Raw genomic sequence first — 18,353 nt, 5'->3', positions numbered from 1 at the left:
CCGGGACAATGGTTATAGCAGAGCAAAGATGCAGTGTTTTGTCGGGGCTCTTACTCAGACCTCACCCACGCTGTCTCATTAAAAGAGCAACAGATTTACTTTTTCACTTCAGCGGCAGGCACACGGATGCCACGGCTGAACCAATACCCCATAAACACTCAGTCGACTCCAGTTAAAGCGCACATAATGATCTTACTGTGATGAAAATGAGTAGGTACGCGAGCCTGAAGTCTCATTAAGTCAACAGTGTGCTGAATGGCAGCCAGAAGTGCACAATAGTCAAAATAAATAGGCTTGAACTTCTCCAGGGGGGCAATATAAAAATATCAACCTTATGAGGATGTATGGCAGGTTCAAACAGTGTAAAGTGCATTAAGAACTCTAGGTTTGCATCCAAATGATTACATCTGATGATACAGTACAGTATAAGATCTCTTTGATGGAATTGTGGGCCTTACAGGTTGATTATAAAGGGAATGGAATTGGCTGTTGTTACAAGATGTGTAAGTTTGTAATGGTGTAGAAGAGCAGTGAATCATGATACAAATATGTGTTTCTCATACATAACGTGTGTGTGGTCAATGACAGAATCGAAGATAAGACTCACCATTTGGGTCTGACTCCGGGGGCTGCCATTGATATCCTCCACCTTCTCATTGGCTGCAGGAGAGAGGACGAGAAGAGATGTTTACTATCCTTCCACAGCATCCAGTCCAGTGAGCTCAGGTACAAGCCGGCAAAGAAGCGCTGGGTTAGGTGCATGCAGCGTGTGTGTATGTGTGTGTAGAAGCGTAGGAGGGTGTGTGTGTGAGCGTGCGCACAGGGCGTCTGGGAAGCAAAGCTGCCTAATTCGTCAGCTGCTGCCAGAGAATTACTGACAGGCCAGAGCGTGGCCTCATTGTCTGTTTCGGGGCGAGCAGGGAGGGTAAAGTTTCAATCCAACAGAGAGGGAAAGAAAGAGAGTGAGAGCGAGAGAGTGTGTGAGTTCAAGGAAGTACAAATGAAAGATTTAGGAGGATGGACAGCATCAGTGAGAGGCGAAGAAATAGTCTGCACTTTGACACAACTAGAAGAAGTGACGGAGAAACAAAGAAAACTTATGCAAGTTTTCACATTCATTTGTAACTCGAATACAGATGAGGAAAAGATTGGTATACATGCCACTGTCCTAAAAAGCAAGGGTGGGCCAACTTTTGTGCTCATGACCTGCAGTTAATTTTGAAAATGACACAAGGGCCAGGAAATTTGAGGGTGAGGTAAAAAAAAAAAAAGATTTATGTGTATGTAAAGTATTTTAATGACATAATTCTCAATCATACATGTTATTATTCATTTCATTACAGTGAAGAAATGATTTACTAAAAACTTTTTATTTCACGATGATCTTTATTTTATATCAACAAAGTTATTTAGCCAATTATTTGCGATAAAGGAATAAAAAAAAAAAAAGAATGAATACAACCACAAAAGAGTCAGGTCATTTGTAAATAAGGTTTAAAAATTTGTTTTTAATGTGTGTCCCAAATATGTAAAGTAGGCCATTTTAACAATCAAGTCGTCATTCATTCTCATTATTTTGTTTCAAGTATGATTAAATAGATTGAATTACACAGTGATTTAATATATCAATTTTAAAACGTCAAATGTCCTTTATGTAATACTGTATATCTAAAATAGTTAACTTTAAAAATAAAATTCTCATTTCCAATTGTTTTTTGTATAATTATCCATCATAAACAATTAACCCATTATTTAATAAACTGATTTTAAAAAGTTAAATGTACTGTATGTAAAATGGATTTCTTATTACGTTATTTCCGATAAATTGGTTAAAATTTACTTAATTGGATAAATGAATACAAAATTAATTAATCAACCAAATTTAAGGAGAAAACGTCAAAATTAATGCAATAAAAGATCACAAATAACACCACGCTTGATCACGTAAATGCTCGGTGGGCGGGACTAAAGGGACATATGTGACTTCCTACTTTACTGCAAAAAGTTTGACAACATAGGAATGAATCACTGAGAATCCCCCTTTAGATTTTCACTGGCATCAATTATTAAAATAATAATGAGTCTCAGCACCGGTCGTAATGAAAACTGCCAGCAGATGCTCCAAAACACTGTCATCCAAGCCAATTTAAGACCCAGCTGATCAACTTCAAAGCGTCCAACTGTCTGGCTTCATCATGCATCTCACAATTTAGCGCACGATTCCCTGTGATCAGAAGCTACACACTCGATAAAAGACAGTCTGTTTGTATTTGATAGCTCTTCAGGTCTTCGTAAATTGTTATGTTACAAAGACAGAGAGAGTGAATATAGTGTAAAGAGGATAAGTAGAGCACCTGAATGCAAGAGAAGACAAAGTGAAGATGGAGGGGGTGAATTTAGTTGGATTTTGTTCAAAAAATGATGCAAGAAATGTCAGTATTGATGGGGTTGATTAAATAACTGCAGCCTTATTGAAACTAACATTTAGCATTTTCGTGAGAAAATAAAGCATTTTCAAGGCACCATGTGCATCTTGGTTGTCATAGAACATATTTTTTGTGAGTTTTTAGCATGTCTGCCTCGCAGTGGAGTGGTTCTGGGGTCGAATTTCGGGTAGGGTTGGAATGGAAAATGAATGGATGTGTATTTATGGGGGTGTGCATGAAAGAAATGCTGTGGTGCCTTGACTTCAGAGTTTAATTTGTTCCATGATCACGCTTGTAGGTCAAAACTCCTCTTTCCCCATTGAAAGGAACTGAATTGCTATTAATTCATTCCAGTGACCCAAAAATCTGCAACAAAGTTTTGTAATGTTTTGCAACATGGAAAATAGCATTATACATTAATGTACTTTATAAAAACATACAACAGTAACAGAATTCAATAGAATGTAAACAATTTAACAGTTTGTGCAACCCGATAATTCAGTGGGCATTGTGCTGGTTCTTCTGGTGTGTGTGTGTCCTGGCCACCAGGGGGCAGTATAATATATACAGACATACTACATGTCGATTTGATGATGGAACAGAGGAGAATGCTTTGTCTGCACGTGTTGCTACCACTTGCGTTCAAGTTGTTTAAAGGTTAAAAATGAGCACAACATTGATGCTGGAGTCGTTAGCTCATCTACGGCATTTGTCATATTAGCATTAAGCTAGCAGACTTTCTTAAGAGAAAGTCGTTGTGTTCTTGGTTAAATATACAATGTTTGATTTGCTGTCTTTTGTTTCGTTTTACAGTAAACTTCAACTGAGAGGGCCAATAAACAGCTTAAAGAAAGCCTATTTTTTCAAGAATTGTTCATTTTAAAATTGCTCCTTTTTGTGATTTTAATATCGCTAGCGCTAGTGACTCCAATTTTTGCTTGCAACTCGGCCAAGTGACGACCCATATCTCTAAAAACTCGTAAGTTGGTACCATGGTATAGCGTTTCTGGAGTGAAAATGTGTGTGTGTGTGTGTGTGTGTGTGTGTGTGTGTGCGTGCGTGCCTGCGTGTGCATGTGTGTACCTATTATCTGGATGATCTGTGCTAGCAGGACTCCGTCGGTGACGTCCTGGCTCAGGTCCTTGATGAGCCGCGGACAGCCCGACTTTGCCAGGTAGTGATTGGCCCAGTCTGTGTAAATCTGTGAAGAGAACATTGCCAGACAATTTAGTAAGGTGTGTTCACCAATTTGCTACACTCCTGTATCAAAATTAACTGTGCGTCCATGCTAAATGATAAGCACACACGTGTGTGAGTACCGTAATATATTGATAAAAATGGTGTACATATTAGATACAGTGAAGGTGTTTTTGCATATTTTACAGCCCCAAAGTGAGTCGTGACGAGCCAAACACAATGACTCAACTGTTGCTCTTTTCATCTCAATCACTGCCCAATAAAGAACTGTGACTATTTAGTCATTTGCTATTAATGTTTTACAGTGTGCCACAATTTCCTGTTTCATTTTCCTGTCCAACTAGTAAAGTGTCTCGGTGCTATATTTAAACTGGCTGTCGAGTAAGACATCTATTCCATTTACTGACTGGAAGACAGTTAAAACACATGGAATAGCTATTATTACTTCATGAGCGCTGCATGAGAAATCCAATTTAAGTGATTCATAATTGGCTGTAATTTCAGCTTTTATACAGTTAACACATCTATATAAACAGCACCTGTGCCTTGGATGTATACATCGCTTTATAAAACTAATTAATTGAAATATAGGATATAAAAGAAGGTTTAAGGAGTATTACGTTGGGTAAGCCATTGTATCATCAGTCAGACCTCTTAGCAGTCTCTTAGTCTTTCACTGTAGTCCATAAAGTGACTGATAAGAAACACTTTGTCAGCCGAACAACAGACTGAACCCGACAGCTGCTGGCATTCCGATGGGCTTTCAGGAGACGCAAGACGTGAGCCCCTTTCGGCCTAAGGGTGCCCCGCAAACGACCTGAAGAAGCTGAAAGGCACAGTCATCACACTTTCCACTGCTACAACACCTGAACTGCATGACGTTGAGCTTTCTTGACACCCTAAAATCATCTATCTTTATTCATTAAAAATCCCCATCTCACAGTTGTATATCCCAATTTCCATATGGAATGGTCTGATGGAACCACTCAAGTATGTTTCCCATAGAAGGAGATGCAAAATGGGCTGCAAAGTGACTATATGGCAATGGTATGAGCAAGTCCAAGCTGTGTGACTGTGCCTGTCAGAGTCAACACTTAATTACAGATCCACTATGGTGTAAAAGGCTGTGTATTGCATTAAAAGGGGAAACAGACCACACTGCAAATGCATCAGGAGTCAAGTAAACAAATGGACATAGTGTGAGAGAGTCTTAGAACTGGACAACTACTGTATAGTAAATGAAACCTAAAGTTAGAAATAAAGTTACTACACAAAGACCAAGTCCGAAACCTTGATCTTCTGATAAATTCTGACCTGACTTTCAACAGTCATATCAAATCAATTACAAAAACTGCCTTCTACCATCTGAAGAACATATCCAGACTGAAGGCTTGCATGTGTCAAGCAGACCAGGAGAAGCTCATCCATGCTTTTATCTCAAGTAGACTTGACTATTGTAATGGTCTTCTGACTGGACACCTCAAAAAGAGCATTAAACAGCGGCAGCTCATTCAGAATGCTGAAGCTCAGCATATTTCTCCAATTCTAAAGTCTTTACACTGGCTTTCAGTCAGCTTTAGAATAGATTTTAAAGTTCTGCTACTGGTCTATAAATCACTCCATGGTTTAGGTCCTCAATACATGAAAGAAATGCTAATGGAATATAAACCCAGTAGGGCTCTGAGATGGACAGACTCAGCTCAAATTGTGGAGCAAAGAGTCCAAAGCAAACATGGTGAAGCAGCATTTAGCTATTATGCTGCACACAAATGGAATAAGTTGCCAACAGAACATGTTTTTCAGTCCAGGTCAAAAACTCTTCTTTTTTCCCCATGCCTTTTAGAGCATTTCCACTTTTAAATGATATTTTTTGCATTGTACGCTGTTTTAATTGTATTTTTATTTTTTTGCCTCTGTTTTAAATGTTTATAAGCTGTTTTTTTTCTTTGTTTTTAAATGCTTTTATTCATATAAAGCACATTGAGTTACCTTGTGTATGAAATGCGCTATATAAATACATTTGCTTCGCTTTACACACCCATACACATTATAAGGGACACCTCCATTCATCACAGACACTTTTACAGTCATCTTTAAGAAAAGACTTATTTGCAATATCTTGATCTTGTCAAGACTGCAGTGGTCGCTGGATCTATTTGCAGGGTGGGCAAAATAGCCAGCTGCCACTGCATCTGCTGTGGCTCCAGAGGGGACTTTGTTTCAAATAAAGACAAATCTAAAGGTTTACACACTGCGCATATCCAACCTGGAGGGGTTTGTTTGTTTTATGCTGCTTAGTGGCTGCATTTGACATGCCACTTTATGCCAGCAAAAGTGAATGGTGCAAAAATGTTGGTTTTCTGTCTGAACACTCAGCTTACTGAACAGGAATAAACTTTGAGTATCATTTTTTCCAACTGGTTTTAGGATCGGTAGTGATAGCTTGTGCATTTTATTGTCAGTTTGATGAGTTTTTTACCCTTGCTGTATGGTCGGGGAAACAATTTTCTTGTATTGAATACAATGAGGCAGCACAGTGCGCTCGTGGTAAATATGTCTGCCTCACAGTTTTGAGGTTTGGGGTTCAAATCCCAATTCAGAGATTTTTAAAGGGATTTGTTAGGATACTATGGCTTCCCCCCACATCACAAACACGTTCCTGTTAGGTTCACTGAAAAAAAATGGATCAACGGCAATAAATAAATAACATCTTTATCTATCTATCTATCTATCTATCTATCTATCTATCTATCTATCTATCTATAGTGTATTCTAAAAAGACCCGTTTCTCACCCCAGTGGGATGCTGAGCACGGTGTCATTTATTGTATGATTTGAAAGTATAGAAGTGATGCGTTCGAGACAAGTCGGGACCTTTGCAAGCGGTCGACGTCGCCTCTCAACCTCATCCCTCCCAGCTGCGTGGCAAGCATCAGATGCAGCCCGCCTCGCCAACGCGCTCGATTCACGACTGCTCGGAGTCACTGTGGAAGAGTTCAGCCCGCTTGGCTCCTCTCTCCCTCTCTTTTTTTTTTCTCAACCTGTCAAACGCCTCCTTTCGAGATGCTGACATCAACGAAGCAAATAGTACGCACATGACCATTAAACGTACGCATTAGTGAAGCAAAGTCCTCCTCCTCCTGCCTCTTGTTTACCTTCTCCGTAGTTGAGCCCCCCTTCGGTGTGAGACATCCAGAGCGGCTCTTCCCTCAGAGAAGATAACCTGCCTTCAGCAGCCTTAATCACAATGCAGCGGCTACTTCGGTGCAGGTATTATAGATAGAAGCTGCAGTGTCACCCTGTAACCTCTAGGGGGAACCAGTGAAGAGCCAGACTGGAGGAGAGGACAGCATCCCATCCTGTTCACATATGCATCAATGCAGCATCGATGAATGAATGTACTCTTTAATCATGGCATCGGTCCCGACTTGTCGAATAAATTAAGTTTAACAGCGGTCGAGGGGGGACTGAGCACATATGTACAATCACTCAGAGGGCGTTTAGCAGTGTAAGGTTGTCCGAAACGGGCTAAGTGCCCTCCCGTGGCTGCGGCGGGTTGAAAACTTGGCACAGGATCCGCTCTCATGTCAGTCCTCAAGGTGATTAAATGCGACATAAAGCTGCTTTCACGGAACAAGTGATGAGTGCATACAGCAGAATGAATATGAATGCATGTGACATGATGGCTAGATTGCTGCAAAACTGTTAATGGCAAGAAAAACAATGCTCTTCCTGGTTTCTTCCATTTTCACTTCCTTGTCCTTGTAACCATAAAAAAAAAAAAAAAACGATAAATGACAAGCATATTGTTCTCTGTTAATAACTGCCACCCACCAAGAAAAGTTTGGCAGGAAAACACTTTTTCTTCTATCAGACAAGGCTATGCACTGACTAAATGAAGCTCCAACCTTCACTTCAACATAGTTCCTTTGCCCCTTGATGGCACAAGAAGTCGCCAAAGCTATAGTTTTATATTAGACATGGCTCTGGGCTGACCACAAAAACAGCGACGAGGTCAGTTTTTCAGTAAAAAAAATGGACAGGTTACTCTCAAAAACATCTCCAAATGCCAAACCACGAATATGCTGGCATTCACTGTACATGCAATAAAGGAGTCACAATTGAAAACACTTCCCAGCTGTTTTGAAGCCTGAGTCAGGCTTACAATTCATTTTACACCCACTAATTCTTGTCCCGCTGCAATTAGCCAGTTTATTTAGGTATAAACCGCCCCATATAGTGCTGGGCCAATGGCAAGTCTGGTTTCTGTTTCCTTGACGATAGGGGGCATAAACTGAGAGAGTGCCCATATAAAGACAATCAAAGCATCTTTACTCAGCAGTTCATACACTACACTGCGGCACACAAATACCCATCACCACCATGTCAACGGGTTCACCAAGCAATCAAGCTGTGCCGCTTATCACAAACTAACCCTAGTGAGTATGTCCGACAAAACTCAATGCAGCTCTGCTTACCCTTTGGCTTTGACACGATGGGCGGGGTGTCACACCTGCAGGGGATGTTTGGGTCTCTTCATGACAGCCTTCCAGAGGCAGCAATCTTGCATGAAAGTGGCTTTGGATCTTCACCCGGCCTAGTTGATCATGTCATGGGTGGAGGAACTCCATTTTGGGGTGGTTAGTAAGTAAATTAAGCAAAGTAAAGCCCCACAGAGACATTTTCAGAAAAAGGTATACAACCAAATCTTTACTTGTTTGTTTAATTTCACACTTTATGGGTCTGGCTGTTCAAAAGTCCATTTTCCATAAATGCCCCTTTTAAAATACGATAAGACTGAGGAAGGAAGTGATGTCTCTTCTGAAAGTAAAGCATGGCAGCTGTGTCTTCTGGGGGAAATGCAAGCGTGAATCAATTTTCTGGGGTCATTTCAGAGACCAAGCGCCAGATCCCCGTGATGGCTTCCAGTGAGCATCCAGTACGCCGCTGAAAACCGATTTCCGACAGAATCACGGCGGCGCAGATGGCTTTTGTCTGTGTTCCGTTGTAGCGCACCTGGAAGCCATTCTGACTTCTGACTGAGGGGCAAGTCTGATGCATCTTGATTCCCTCCAAAACTGTCATTACCTTGTCCCGAGAGCGGAATAGGGAGGGGGCCCCTTCCTACCGGAAACCCGGCGCTCGTAATCGCAGCGGGCGGCCTTCCAGTGTTGCAAACACCCAACTGAGGAGTCTCAAAGTTTCCCCTCGTGGGCTCACCCTCGGCTTGAGGAAATAACGGTGATGGTTAAAGCAAAGTTAAATCAGGAGGACACCAATCAGGAGAACGAGGCCTTTGTTACTGTGCCAGCTGTCAATCACAGCAAAATGTATATGGGTGAATTCAGCAGAGGCGGCGGGGAATGTCCAGCTGTATTTACAAAGCCGATAAGTCAGTTCAGCACGCAGCGATAAAACACAAATTTAATGCATCAGCGGACAGAATAAATATCGTTGATCAGGCTGATGCATGAGGGAGCATAAATGGGGGAAACATGTCAATTGCGGCTTGTTTTTTTCTTTCCTGAAGGAAAAAAGCCTTCGACTGCGCCGCCAAAACTTTACACACTATCCCTCAAAGAGACAATTAGGTGAGTTTATAGGCTCTTTTTCAGGATGGAAAACTCAATACACTGACATGATACTAATCATGCTCAAATAGGAGATGGAAAGCTGTTTAAAAATGTTGAAGTAAATATGTATTTTTTATGGAAAAAAAGTGATGCACACAATATTTCCAGTGTAAAAGTTATGAAGTGTTCCGGCTGGTCCACCAAAATCTTAGACCAGTGATTCTCAAAGTGTGTTATGAGACCCACAAGTAGTATGCGAAAGAATCACTGAATTAAATACAAATACAATTTGCAACAGCTAAAGCATGAAATACAATCAAACATCTTAAAATGAAGCTTGTAACTATGCAACAGCTTATTTAAACTTTCTTTTTTTATCCAGTAATGTACTGTACATTTTTAACTTCTCAAGTACAGTAAATTTTTTTTTTTAAATACAGTTCAGTTGTATTTAACTTAAGTATTGTAATTACCTTGGCCTCTGGATTTCTTTTGACTGCATTTTAATGTTGGCCAATATGGTGGAGAAGTAAATATTTTGTAAGGTGGTACTTGGTGTAAAAAGTTTGAGAACCAGTGTCCTGACCTAGACCACAAAAGTAGGATATTCTCTCTATATTGTTATACTTACCAAAGTCCAGTGTGTGATTATTCTTTCTTATGCCAACATTTGTGCGTATTGTTCCATTCAAGCTAATCCCCCAGTGTGATATCACTACAAAGAGCGGAGAATAGACCGAAATGCCGCCGCCAAGACGTTCAGTCATCATTTTGTCATCTGCCAAGCCACTTTGTCGCTTTAGCAGAAGTGCTGAGTCGAAAATGACATAATTGCATGCGACTGCGAGATGTTTTTGGACACAGAATGCACATTGGATTTACTCAGCGTCAACGTCGAGCGCTTGTAGCGCGGCGGGCCAGAAAGAAGCAGAGTCACAAGAGGATGCGGTGTAAAGACTCAACAAAACATATGCATTTGAGAGGGGGGAATTAGGGGGGGGGGGGGTAATCTCTGCTGGCCTAATCACTATCAGAAGCACTGATTTACATTTACAACCTAAATTCTAATATTTGGTTCATGAAACTGTATTACAGTAATTTATTCCCTCATTTCGTTTCTCTGGGTTGTACTGCCTTCAGTATATCCATGTATGCGGATGTTATCTTTTTTTTGTCCAATCAGACTCTTTCTGTTGCCATGTTAATCTAAGATGGCCATGGCCTTCAGAACCAATAGCACTATCTGATGTAATTCAAACTATATTAGAAATGGGACTGTTAACCAATCATATGACAAATTCATCCTCACAGGGCCAGACCGCTGACCCTTGAAGCCGTCAGCATTTTTCTCTCTGCTGATTGGTAGGTCAGAGCAAAACCTGTTCCAGCCAACTTGGACTATCTGCACACAGGGTTACATTTAATTACATTACATCATTACATTACATTTAATAACCATCTTCTCTGGCAAGTATAATGTATTATTTTAATGTTATTTGATAAATATTGATTCTTAGCGACTGCTGTGTGGTGATGTGCATGGTACAGTTGCTTATTATTATATTATGTTTTGGATTTTAAATGCGTTAAGGAGGACACATAATCCACAATGTGATGACTGCAGATCGGTACTGTTTGACTTGAAATCAGGATTCATAAATCAGTACACATCAGCGATTATCACTGAGGCAAGGAAACAACAACAACCATTATCCTACATATTATGTCTGTCTGCTATAAAGTGGACAGAGAAGGGCCACTTTTAAATTTCAGGGCTATAATGTATATACTGTGCATTAATAGAAAGCAGACCCAGAATTATGAGTTTAGTCTTTAGAGAGCTTCCTGTGATGATGGATGGCTGCTACTTCATAGAGCCGCTTTGCTCACGAGGCCAACAGTTGTTTGCTGGCGCGATTAAATATCAGTCATGGAGTGATGGTGATGTAAAGTTCAGGAATGATGAATTGGTCCAAATGTAATTTGACTGCTTGTTTGTCAGTCGCCAAGGAAGCATCCATGACGTCGAGATGCAATCTTTGCACGTCAGCATTTGCTTTTGATTAGGATTATGAATACAGTGTCATCCCCCTGTAGTGCAGTTCATCGTTCGCGCCCCGCTATATCGTAGATTTTTAAGCGGTGGTGTTAATGGGTTTTGAGTGTACAGACAAGAGCGAATTTAAAGTTGTATGCCTTCAGTGTAGTACCAGACAATAGGCAAAGGTCATCAACTTTTTGTTTTAACTATTTTAAACAAATTATTCTGGGCATGTGTGGAATTTATCCCCCGCGAGAAATGGGGCTTCACTGTTCACCTGCACAGTTTACAGGAACTGTATAAAAAAAAAAAAGCGTTCAGTTGTCAGGGAGGGAGAACAGTCTGTTTTCTTGCTTTTTAGCCTCAAGACGCTCAAGATGAGTGTCGCACAAATTTCCCGGGGCTTCATGTATTCTCGGATGTCTCGCAACTCTTTGTAATCACTCCTTCTTCAGCAAAAACACAAATAAATCAGGGGGCTACCGTGTCATTAGTAGCCTGTCGAGGCGAGAAATACACAGCGAACAGATGTGTGCACACGCTTAAAATGTTATCATCAAAAACCAACCACAGTGTCACATCATCGAGGCGAATAAAATGCAAACAGTGAGGACGCGATATGTGTGAGTCATGGCTGGATTTGTCGCACTTTATCGCAGCATTGGTCAGCAACATCAACATGACTCAAGTGACTCGGTTTGACTAATTGTGGCTGCTTGACAGCAATGTCTATGCCATAACTACAGCAAATTGTTGGGCTGAGAATGAATAGATAAGGGGGTGTTGCCAAGGCAGGTTTTACAGTGCACATCCAAGCAAGGAATTAGAAGTTGCTGTGCTGCTAATGTTTTACTTTGTCAATTATGGCCACCATTTGCATGTTGGGAAGGAAAATTTAACCGTGACGGTGCCATTAATGGGCTTTTGATTTGGTGCCATGAAGCAAAACCGTGACTCAAGTGGAAGAGTGCAGCCACGATCATTCAAAAAAGTGTTCAATTTAGCAATAAAAGCTTAATCTTTTAACTAGGTAAATCACTGTTAATGCAATCTACTTGCTCTACCAGTTAAATAAATGGTTCCATCAAACCTGATTGAAAGCTGATTATAATCAAAATTCAGTTACTATTTACCTTGTTTGAACCAAATACATGAAATAACCATGCACTTTTGTACTGTAATCTTTTATTGGGACATAGTAGAAATTACATTCATTGTAGGAAATAATCAGTGTAAAGCTAAGTTATTGTTTTGGAAGTAAAAATATTAAAAAGTCAGTTAAAAACAAAGAGGTGGCCCATCCTACTGACTCCAACTCAGGTTCAGATCTTGCACCAAGCATTGCTGCAGTCATCCTCTGTGTATTATGCTGAGGTACCAGCAGGGGGCTCTACCGCACTGATCCTGCTGTGGAATCAGCTGCCATTCACTGAGTTGAAATCATGGACCATATTTACAAGCCAGTGTGGTTCATTCAAGGACCGTTGAACTGCCTATTCAATCACATCGATCTTATTAATTTGTCATTATGAGCCATATTTCCCGCACCTCAAGCCAAGCGCCTTTAAATTCTGGAACATACCATCATATATCAGCCTCATGCCACTCTTTTTTTGGTTTGTTTTTTCATTTTGTTTGGCAAAAAAAGGACCTGTTCTTGACTCACAGCTCTATGGTTACACGACAGGTTACACTGATTTTATTACTGCTTCATAGAGGCAAAGGGTGCACCGTACACACAGCCTCACACTCCTGCACAGCCATTAATTTATTAGAAGAGCAGTGTGTATGTTGCGGAGTGTGAGCAAATCAGGGGGAAATTGGGGCCGTGACCCTCAGGGGTGCGGGGACTAATTGTGCCGTCGTCCAGTTGGAGCGCATCAGCAGACCTTTCGTGATCTGCAGTGCTTCAATCTGTTGCACAAACAGAATTTCTTACAGATTTGATTGATACTGTCAGGGATGCGTTGATTCAACAATATGCGGTTGGAAGTCACTGATGGGATAGTGGTTCACTCATTCTACTTCCATGCAGGAAGCATTTCTTAATAAGAAAAACAGCACCCTACAGCAATGTACTTACAGTAATAACATAATGAAATTAAGTGCAAAGAACTGCTTTTGATGGATTAATTTTGCGGTTCCTTCTGGTGTGCACACCTTGGCGTAGAAGACGGTCACGACTGTTCAGTAAGATGCCGTAATACAAGTTGTTCTTTGCAGAGGAAAAAGATTATATCCCTGTCAGTATTGTTATACTGCATTGTCTGTTTGCATGTGTTGCTGCACCGTTTGTGTTGAAAGTTGTAACCATGCCACATCGATGCTAGTTTCATTAGGCTGTCTGTGGCATTTTGCAGAATGCTAAGCTCAGCTGGGAGTGGCACAGCTTGAACAGCTTGAAGCAAGTGGTTGTCCTCTCTTTTGAAGAATTGTTCATTATATCTGCTTGTTTTGAAGTTCCCTGCCACCATCTTGCGCTCATATCTAAAATGTTTGCGAGAAACTCAAGACAGGAAAATTGGCAATAGCGATAAATGATTCATTCTTCCTTTCTTCTCTGCAATAGTCCTTAAAAAGGACCTGTTACACAAGCTCCGTCCAACACCACATTCTGACTTGATGACACACATGCACGCAGACCAACAAGGTGAAAAACAATACCTGCTGTCCTTTAGAAGCACCCAAACACATGATGCCCCAGACTTAACTTCCAGTAAAAGTCCAGCTTATGCAACCATTAATGACTCCCAGAAACAGGTTAAATAACACAGCAGTTTTAGCGGGCTGCCTGCCACCTTCCAAGCCTTGATATTTACTGTAAAGGGGTCCGTGTGGATGTGCTAAACATCTGACTCGATGCTGAATCACGTGTGACTACTGCTGAGTCACAGAGAGTCCAGGGAATGTGGTTTTCCCTCGCAGGCTCGCTTGGATGTCTTCCCCCACTTTCACTCGCCAGTAGACTGTGAGTCACACATATTTGCCGCGCGTGTCAGTGTTGCTTTTGATGGATCTTTACCTCCACACGTGCTACTAAAACAAATTCCTATTAAGACTGTTATTGTGGACTTTTGGAACTTTGGCCCTAAGATCCAGCTGTCAACAGCAGAAGTTAAAGCACGCCATCTCCGGCTCTCGGTCAGGATTTCCTCCAGTTGCCTTTCTACAAGAAATGAGTAGAGGGGCTTCCTCGGCCGAGTGGGAAATGGCTTTCACCTTGACAGATGTACGCAGGCTAGATACAGGAAGTACACAAACGCTGTCACTTCCAGGTCACTATAGCTGGTGACACAAGGAGTCACATAGGGGGTGGGGGGTCTCGCTCAACGTGAGCTCCCAATGCAGCAGCTAGCTACAAAAACAAATCCAACGGAAAAAGGAGGGTGTTTATGTGTGTGCGTGTGTGTGTGTGTGTGCGTGCATGTGCGTGTTTTCAAGGGCAAAAAAATGAGACAAGAGGTAACCAGAGAGCAGCAAGTAAAGTGTATGCATTGGATGGCAGTTCACTGCAGCCCTCACAGTCAAAATACCATCAAAAAAAAAAGCCCCGTTGTGATATCCATCTTGCATTTTGTTGTCTTAGCCCGACCATCAATCTGTGATGTGCAGTGTGCAATTAATCAGGCTTTTTAAAACAGTGCTGTGACTAAAAGACCGTTAATGAGGGAGAACCAAAAGAAAACAGATGAAGGGAGAAGTCATTTTCTTTTCTTTTTTTTTTTTAATGATTGAACCTGCAGGATTTCCAGTCAGAGAAAAAGCGAAAACAAGGGCAGCTATTTTTGACCTGCTGACAAATAGCCCAGATTTTCCAGTGCCTTGTGAATTTTGCCTCTTTATCTCTTTGACTTCTATTGTTCAGCAGAGCCGTACAGCTTCAGGACACTTGGGAGCAGCAGTCTATGTGAGGTCCAGTTGAGCTTTAGCAACTGAAAAACAAGTGCAAGAAGGGAACTCGATGTGTGAGGGGGGGAAAGCGCCTCATCTGAGGAGAGGCTTGTCGAGCTCTTTGGAGGGTGCATCATTATTTCCCCTCGTTGTGCCCGACAGGCTTGTGTTTTGGGAACTTGAGATGCTTGAAAGAAGGACTTAAGGCCCTGTCCTTGTTCTCTTAAAGGGGGCATTTTATGGAAAACTGACATTTTAATTGCTCGTGTAGAAATTGTTGGGTCTTTGAAGGGCCTGCCAACCCATCAAGTGTGAAATTAAAGTAAATGTGTGGGCCAATTGACACAATATTTTTGTTTTGGTGATGTGTTCGTGAACCACACACACAGTGTATTGTTATGAACCGCTGGCTCGAGGAGTTAAAATGCTTTTTTTGGGGGGAAACGCGATATCCAGCCCTCTGTTGCGCATTACGCATCCCCGTTGTTGGTACGCACTTGTAGGCAAGCTGACGAAAAGCAAGCCCACCAAGAGATGCGGATGAGGGAAATCCAGCTTTTAGGCACTCAGTGATAAGATCCAGGCTGCTGGAACACATACATTTACTGGCAAAATGTTGAGAGCAAGCGCATCAAGAGATGTGAAAGAGCAGAGAGTAAAAAGACCATCTGGATTGTACGCACTTGCCGGTGAGATCCAGCTCACTGTTATGTACATAATCCAACCTGCTGTTAAGCATACTGTACACTTGCTGGTGAGATGACAAGAGACCCCCACCAAGAAATGCGGAGAACGGTAAAAAGGCCTGCTGAATTGTGCACACTCGCCAGTGAGATCCAGCTCACTGCTACGCACGCACTTGCTGGAGGGATTCAACCCACTGTTATGCGTACACTTGCCGTGGAGCCGAATCATAAAGCTCAGACTTCGTCCTTGGTTGTCGTGGTAAAGGAATCTGAACTTGCCAGGAGCAGTGCAAAAGCATGTTACAGACTTTTCATTCAACACCCGGGAAGTATTTTAAATTGTGAATAATGCATAATATGTCTCCTTTAATTGAAGTGTTAACAGCACCTTTCCTTCTGCGTCTACCCTGTTTAAAGGGTCCATTAGCGTGCCTAATTACACAAGTGTAGCCTTGACACTTGGGAGCACGGGGCGAGCAATAAGTCATATCAGGTTACAAGAACCCACTGGCTGACAGCATTAATGACCCGTTCCTAATGGACTGAGAGTGACAGCAGGTTCAGGAGTCGAAGGCAGTGCTAATGCCTGTGGAGGTAAGTGAAAGAGTTTGGAAGTGACCTCCCCGACGGACCCCGTGAAGGTGGACGGGTCAAGGAAAGCAGCGGAAGGAAACTTTTTGTTCCCTCTGAGGAGCGAGAGTGACGAAGAGAGACATGTCTGGGACTTGACAGCGAGTGTTTTTTTCCTCCCCACTCTATTTGCCCTATGTCTGGACCTGGAGTTAAACGGGACGGGACCAATAAAAAGGCTGGAAGTGGATGTGTGTCGACTGGGCGAGTCCAAAAATTTGGATGAAAGGCCGTACTGTGGAGAAGTTGAGGATACTGAACTTTAGCGGTAAGGGGAAAAAAAGTCCCCACTCCGCCAAGTACCTTCCAATGACTCTTTACTATTCTGCTAAATTAGGCTTTCAAGTATGGGAACTTTGGAAGTGTACTTGGAATATGTTGACCACCAATGTGTTCTCAGCCAATAATAATGCTCCAAAATCAGCAATTAGGAGCCCGCAAGGGACATCTGTAGATGAGTGACTGACCTCAATGTAAATCCATCTGTGTCAATATGACAGTCTTCAATGCTAATAAAGAGTGGGAGAGGATGGTGGATAAGACTGTATCATGACATTTACACCTTTTTACAATTCAGAGCCCATCAGCTGAAAGTTCCATTTGCAATTTGCATCAGCAATATTTCCACCCTGACACATACTTAGAAACTCATATCTGTCAAAACGGTATTTTAACATCACTATGTGGTGTGTTGCGTCAATAAACAGAAGACCTCAGAGGGAGAATCAAGTTCTATCCCAGAAAAGAGAAGACCTTGGACATCAACATAGTGCATGCTTGTGCCATGAATAGACACAATAGTTCTTCTACAATAGCAACAGTGCTGCAGGTGAGCTACGAGTTTGCAAATAGGGATGTCAGATGTATATAGAGGAAAAGGTCAGGAGTAGAAATTTAATATACATTTTTTGTAGATTGCGCTGTCCGTGTAAATTAGTTTTAAGTGATGTATAGATGCTGAAGCCTCGTGGCACCAAATTTCGGCTGAGATGTTTGCAAAAACGTCAATGAATTGAACAGCGTGACAAAACAGGCTGCGAGCATAAAATCAAATTCGATGGTGGCAAAAAGCTTGGAAAACCAAGACATTTAATGCACATTTTCAAAGGAGGAACACTTAAAAGTCATCCTTGTTGGAGAAAGTGCTAAAACCTGCCCTGTATGTATGCATACAGGTAGAAAATTAAGACACGAAGCATAAGGACAAGCGTGAACGACACAGAGCAGAGAAATGTGTCCTTTATCAACACTCATCTTCCTGGCCGAGAAGAACGCAGCGATGTTTGATAGGAAGATAGTGTTAAGTATCTAGTCAAGTGCAGCGACCTGCCGAGAATACTAAGCAGCCTGCACAAATGCAACCTATTGTAGGGAGAGGGAATGTTCCTGTTCTTTGGTAATAGCGTAGCTCTTAACATTGCCTGTGGTTTAGCGGGTAAAGATATTACAGAGGGGAAAGAATATCATTATCTAGAGTTTATGATTGGGCAAAGAAAAGCCACCCATGTGGTACAAGTGAATGCCTGGCTTTAATTGTACTGGGGCGAGCGACACACTGCGCTGTAAGTTACACACTGCAGGTCAGGAGCCATTGGACATGCATGGAGAGCGTGATTCGATTAGTGGTGCACCAGAAGCACATCGCCAAGTGGCTTGTGAAAGATGAGCCTGTCGTTGGTCTTGTTTGAAATGTTCAAATTTACTGGAAAGGAATGCGGACTCGTGGATGTATTGGTTAATTGGCAAAAAAAAAAAAAAGGCATAATATGTTGATGAAAGAGTCCTGAAACAACATGTTTCCATTCACAAACTCTTAGCATAGGGAACCCAGGTAGAACAGGAAAGATAGATTGGAAAAGGACAAACTTGGAATGTAACTGAATAAACTTTCTGTCCAGATCAGTTGCAGG

At 41.7% G+C, this 18,353-nt stretch overlaps 1 protein-coding gene across 14 annotated transcripts in view; it reads right to left on the bottom strand.

Annotated features, from left to right (window-relative positions):
* The window catches only part of nav3 (neuron navigator 3), a 240,426-nt gene that overhangs the window by 87,263 nt on the left and 134,810 nt on the right, over positions 1-18,353 (bottom strand). For all 14 annotated transcript variants that reach the window (XM_061761831.1, XM_061761828.1, XM_061761829.1 and 11 more), the window contains 2 exons: positions 3,510-3,627; positions 608-660 (listed from right to left, as the gene is read on the bottom strand). In XM_061761831.1, coding sequence (XP_061617815.1) covers positions 608-660; positions 3,510-3,627 — 171 coding nt within the window. The remainder of the gene's footprint in view (positions 1-607; positions 661-3,509; positions 3,628-18,353) is intronic.

Source organism: Phyllopteryx taeniolatus, chromosome 22 (assembly GCF_024500385.1).
Source record: "Phyllopteryx taeniolatus isolate TA_2022b chromosome 22, UOR_Ptae_1.2, whole genome shotgun sequence".
NCBI classification, from domain to species: Eukaryota; Metazoa; Chordata; class Actinopteri; order Syngnathiformes; family Syngnathidae; genus Phyllopteryx; species Phyllopteryx taeniolatus.
The sequence above is the reverse complement of the archived record's forward strand: the minus strand, read 5'-3'. Positions and strand labels throughout refer to the sequence as shown.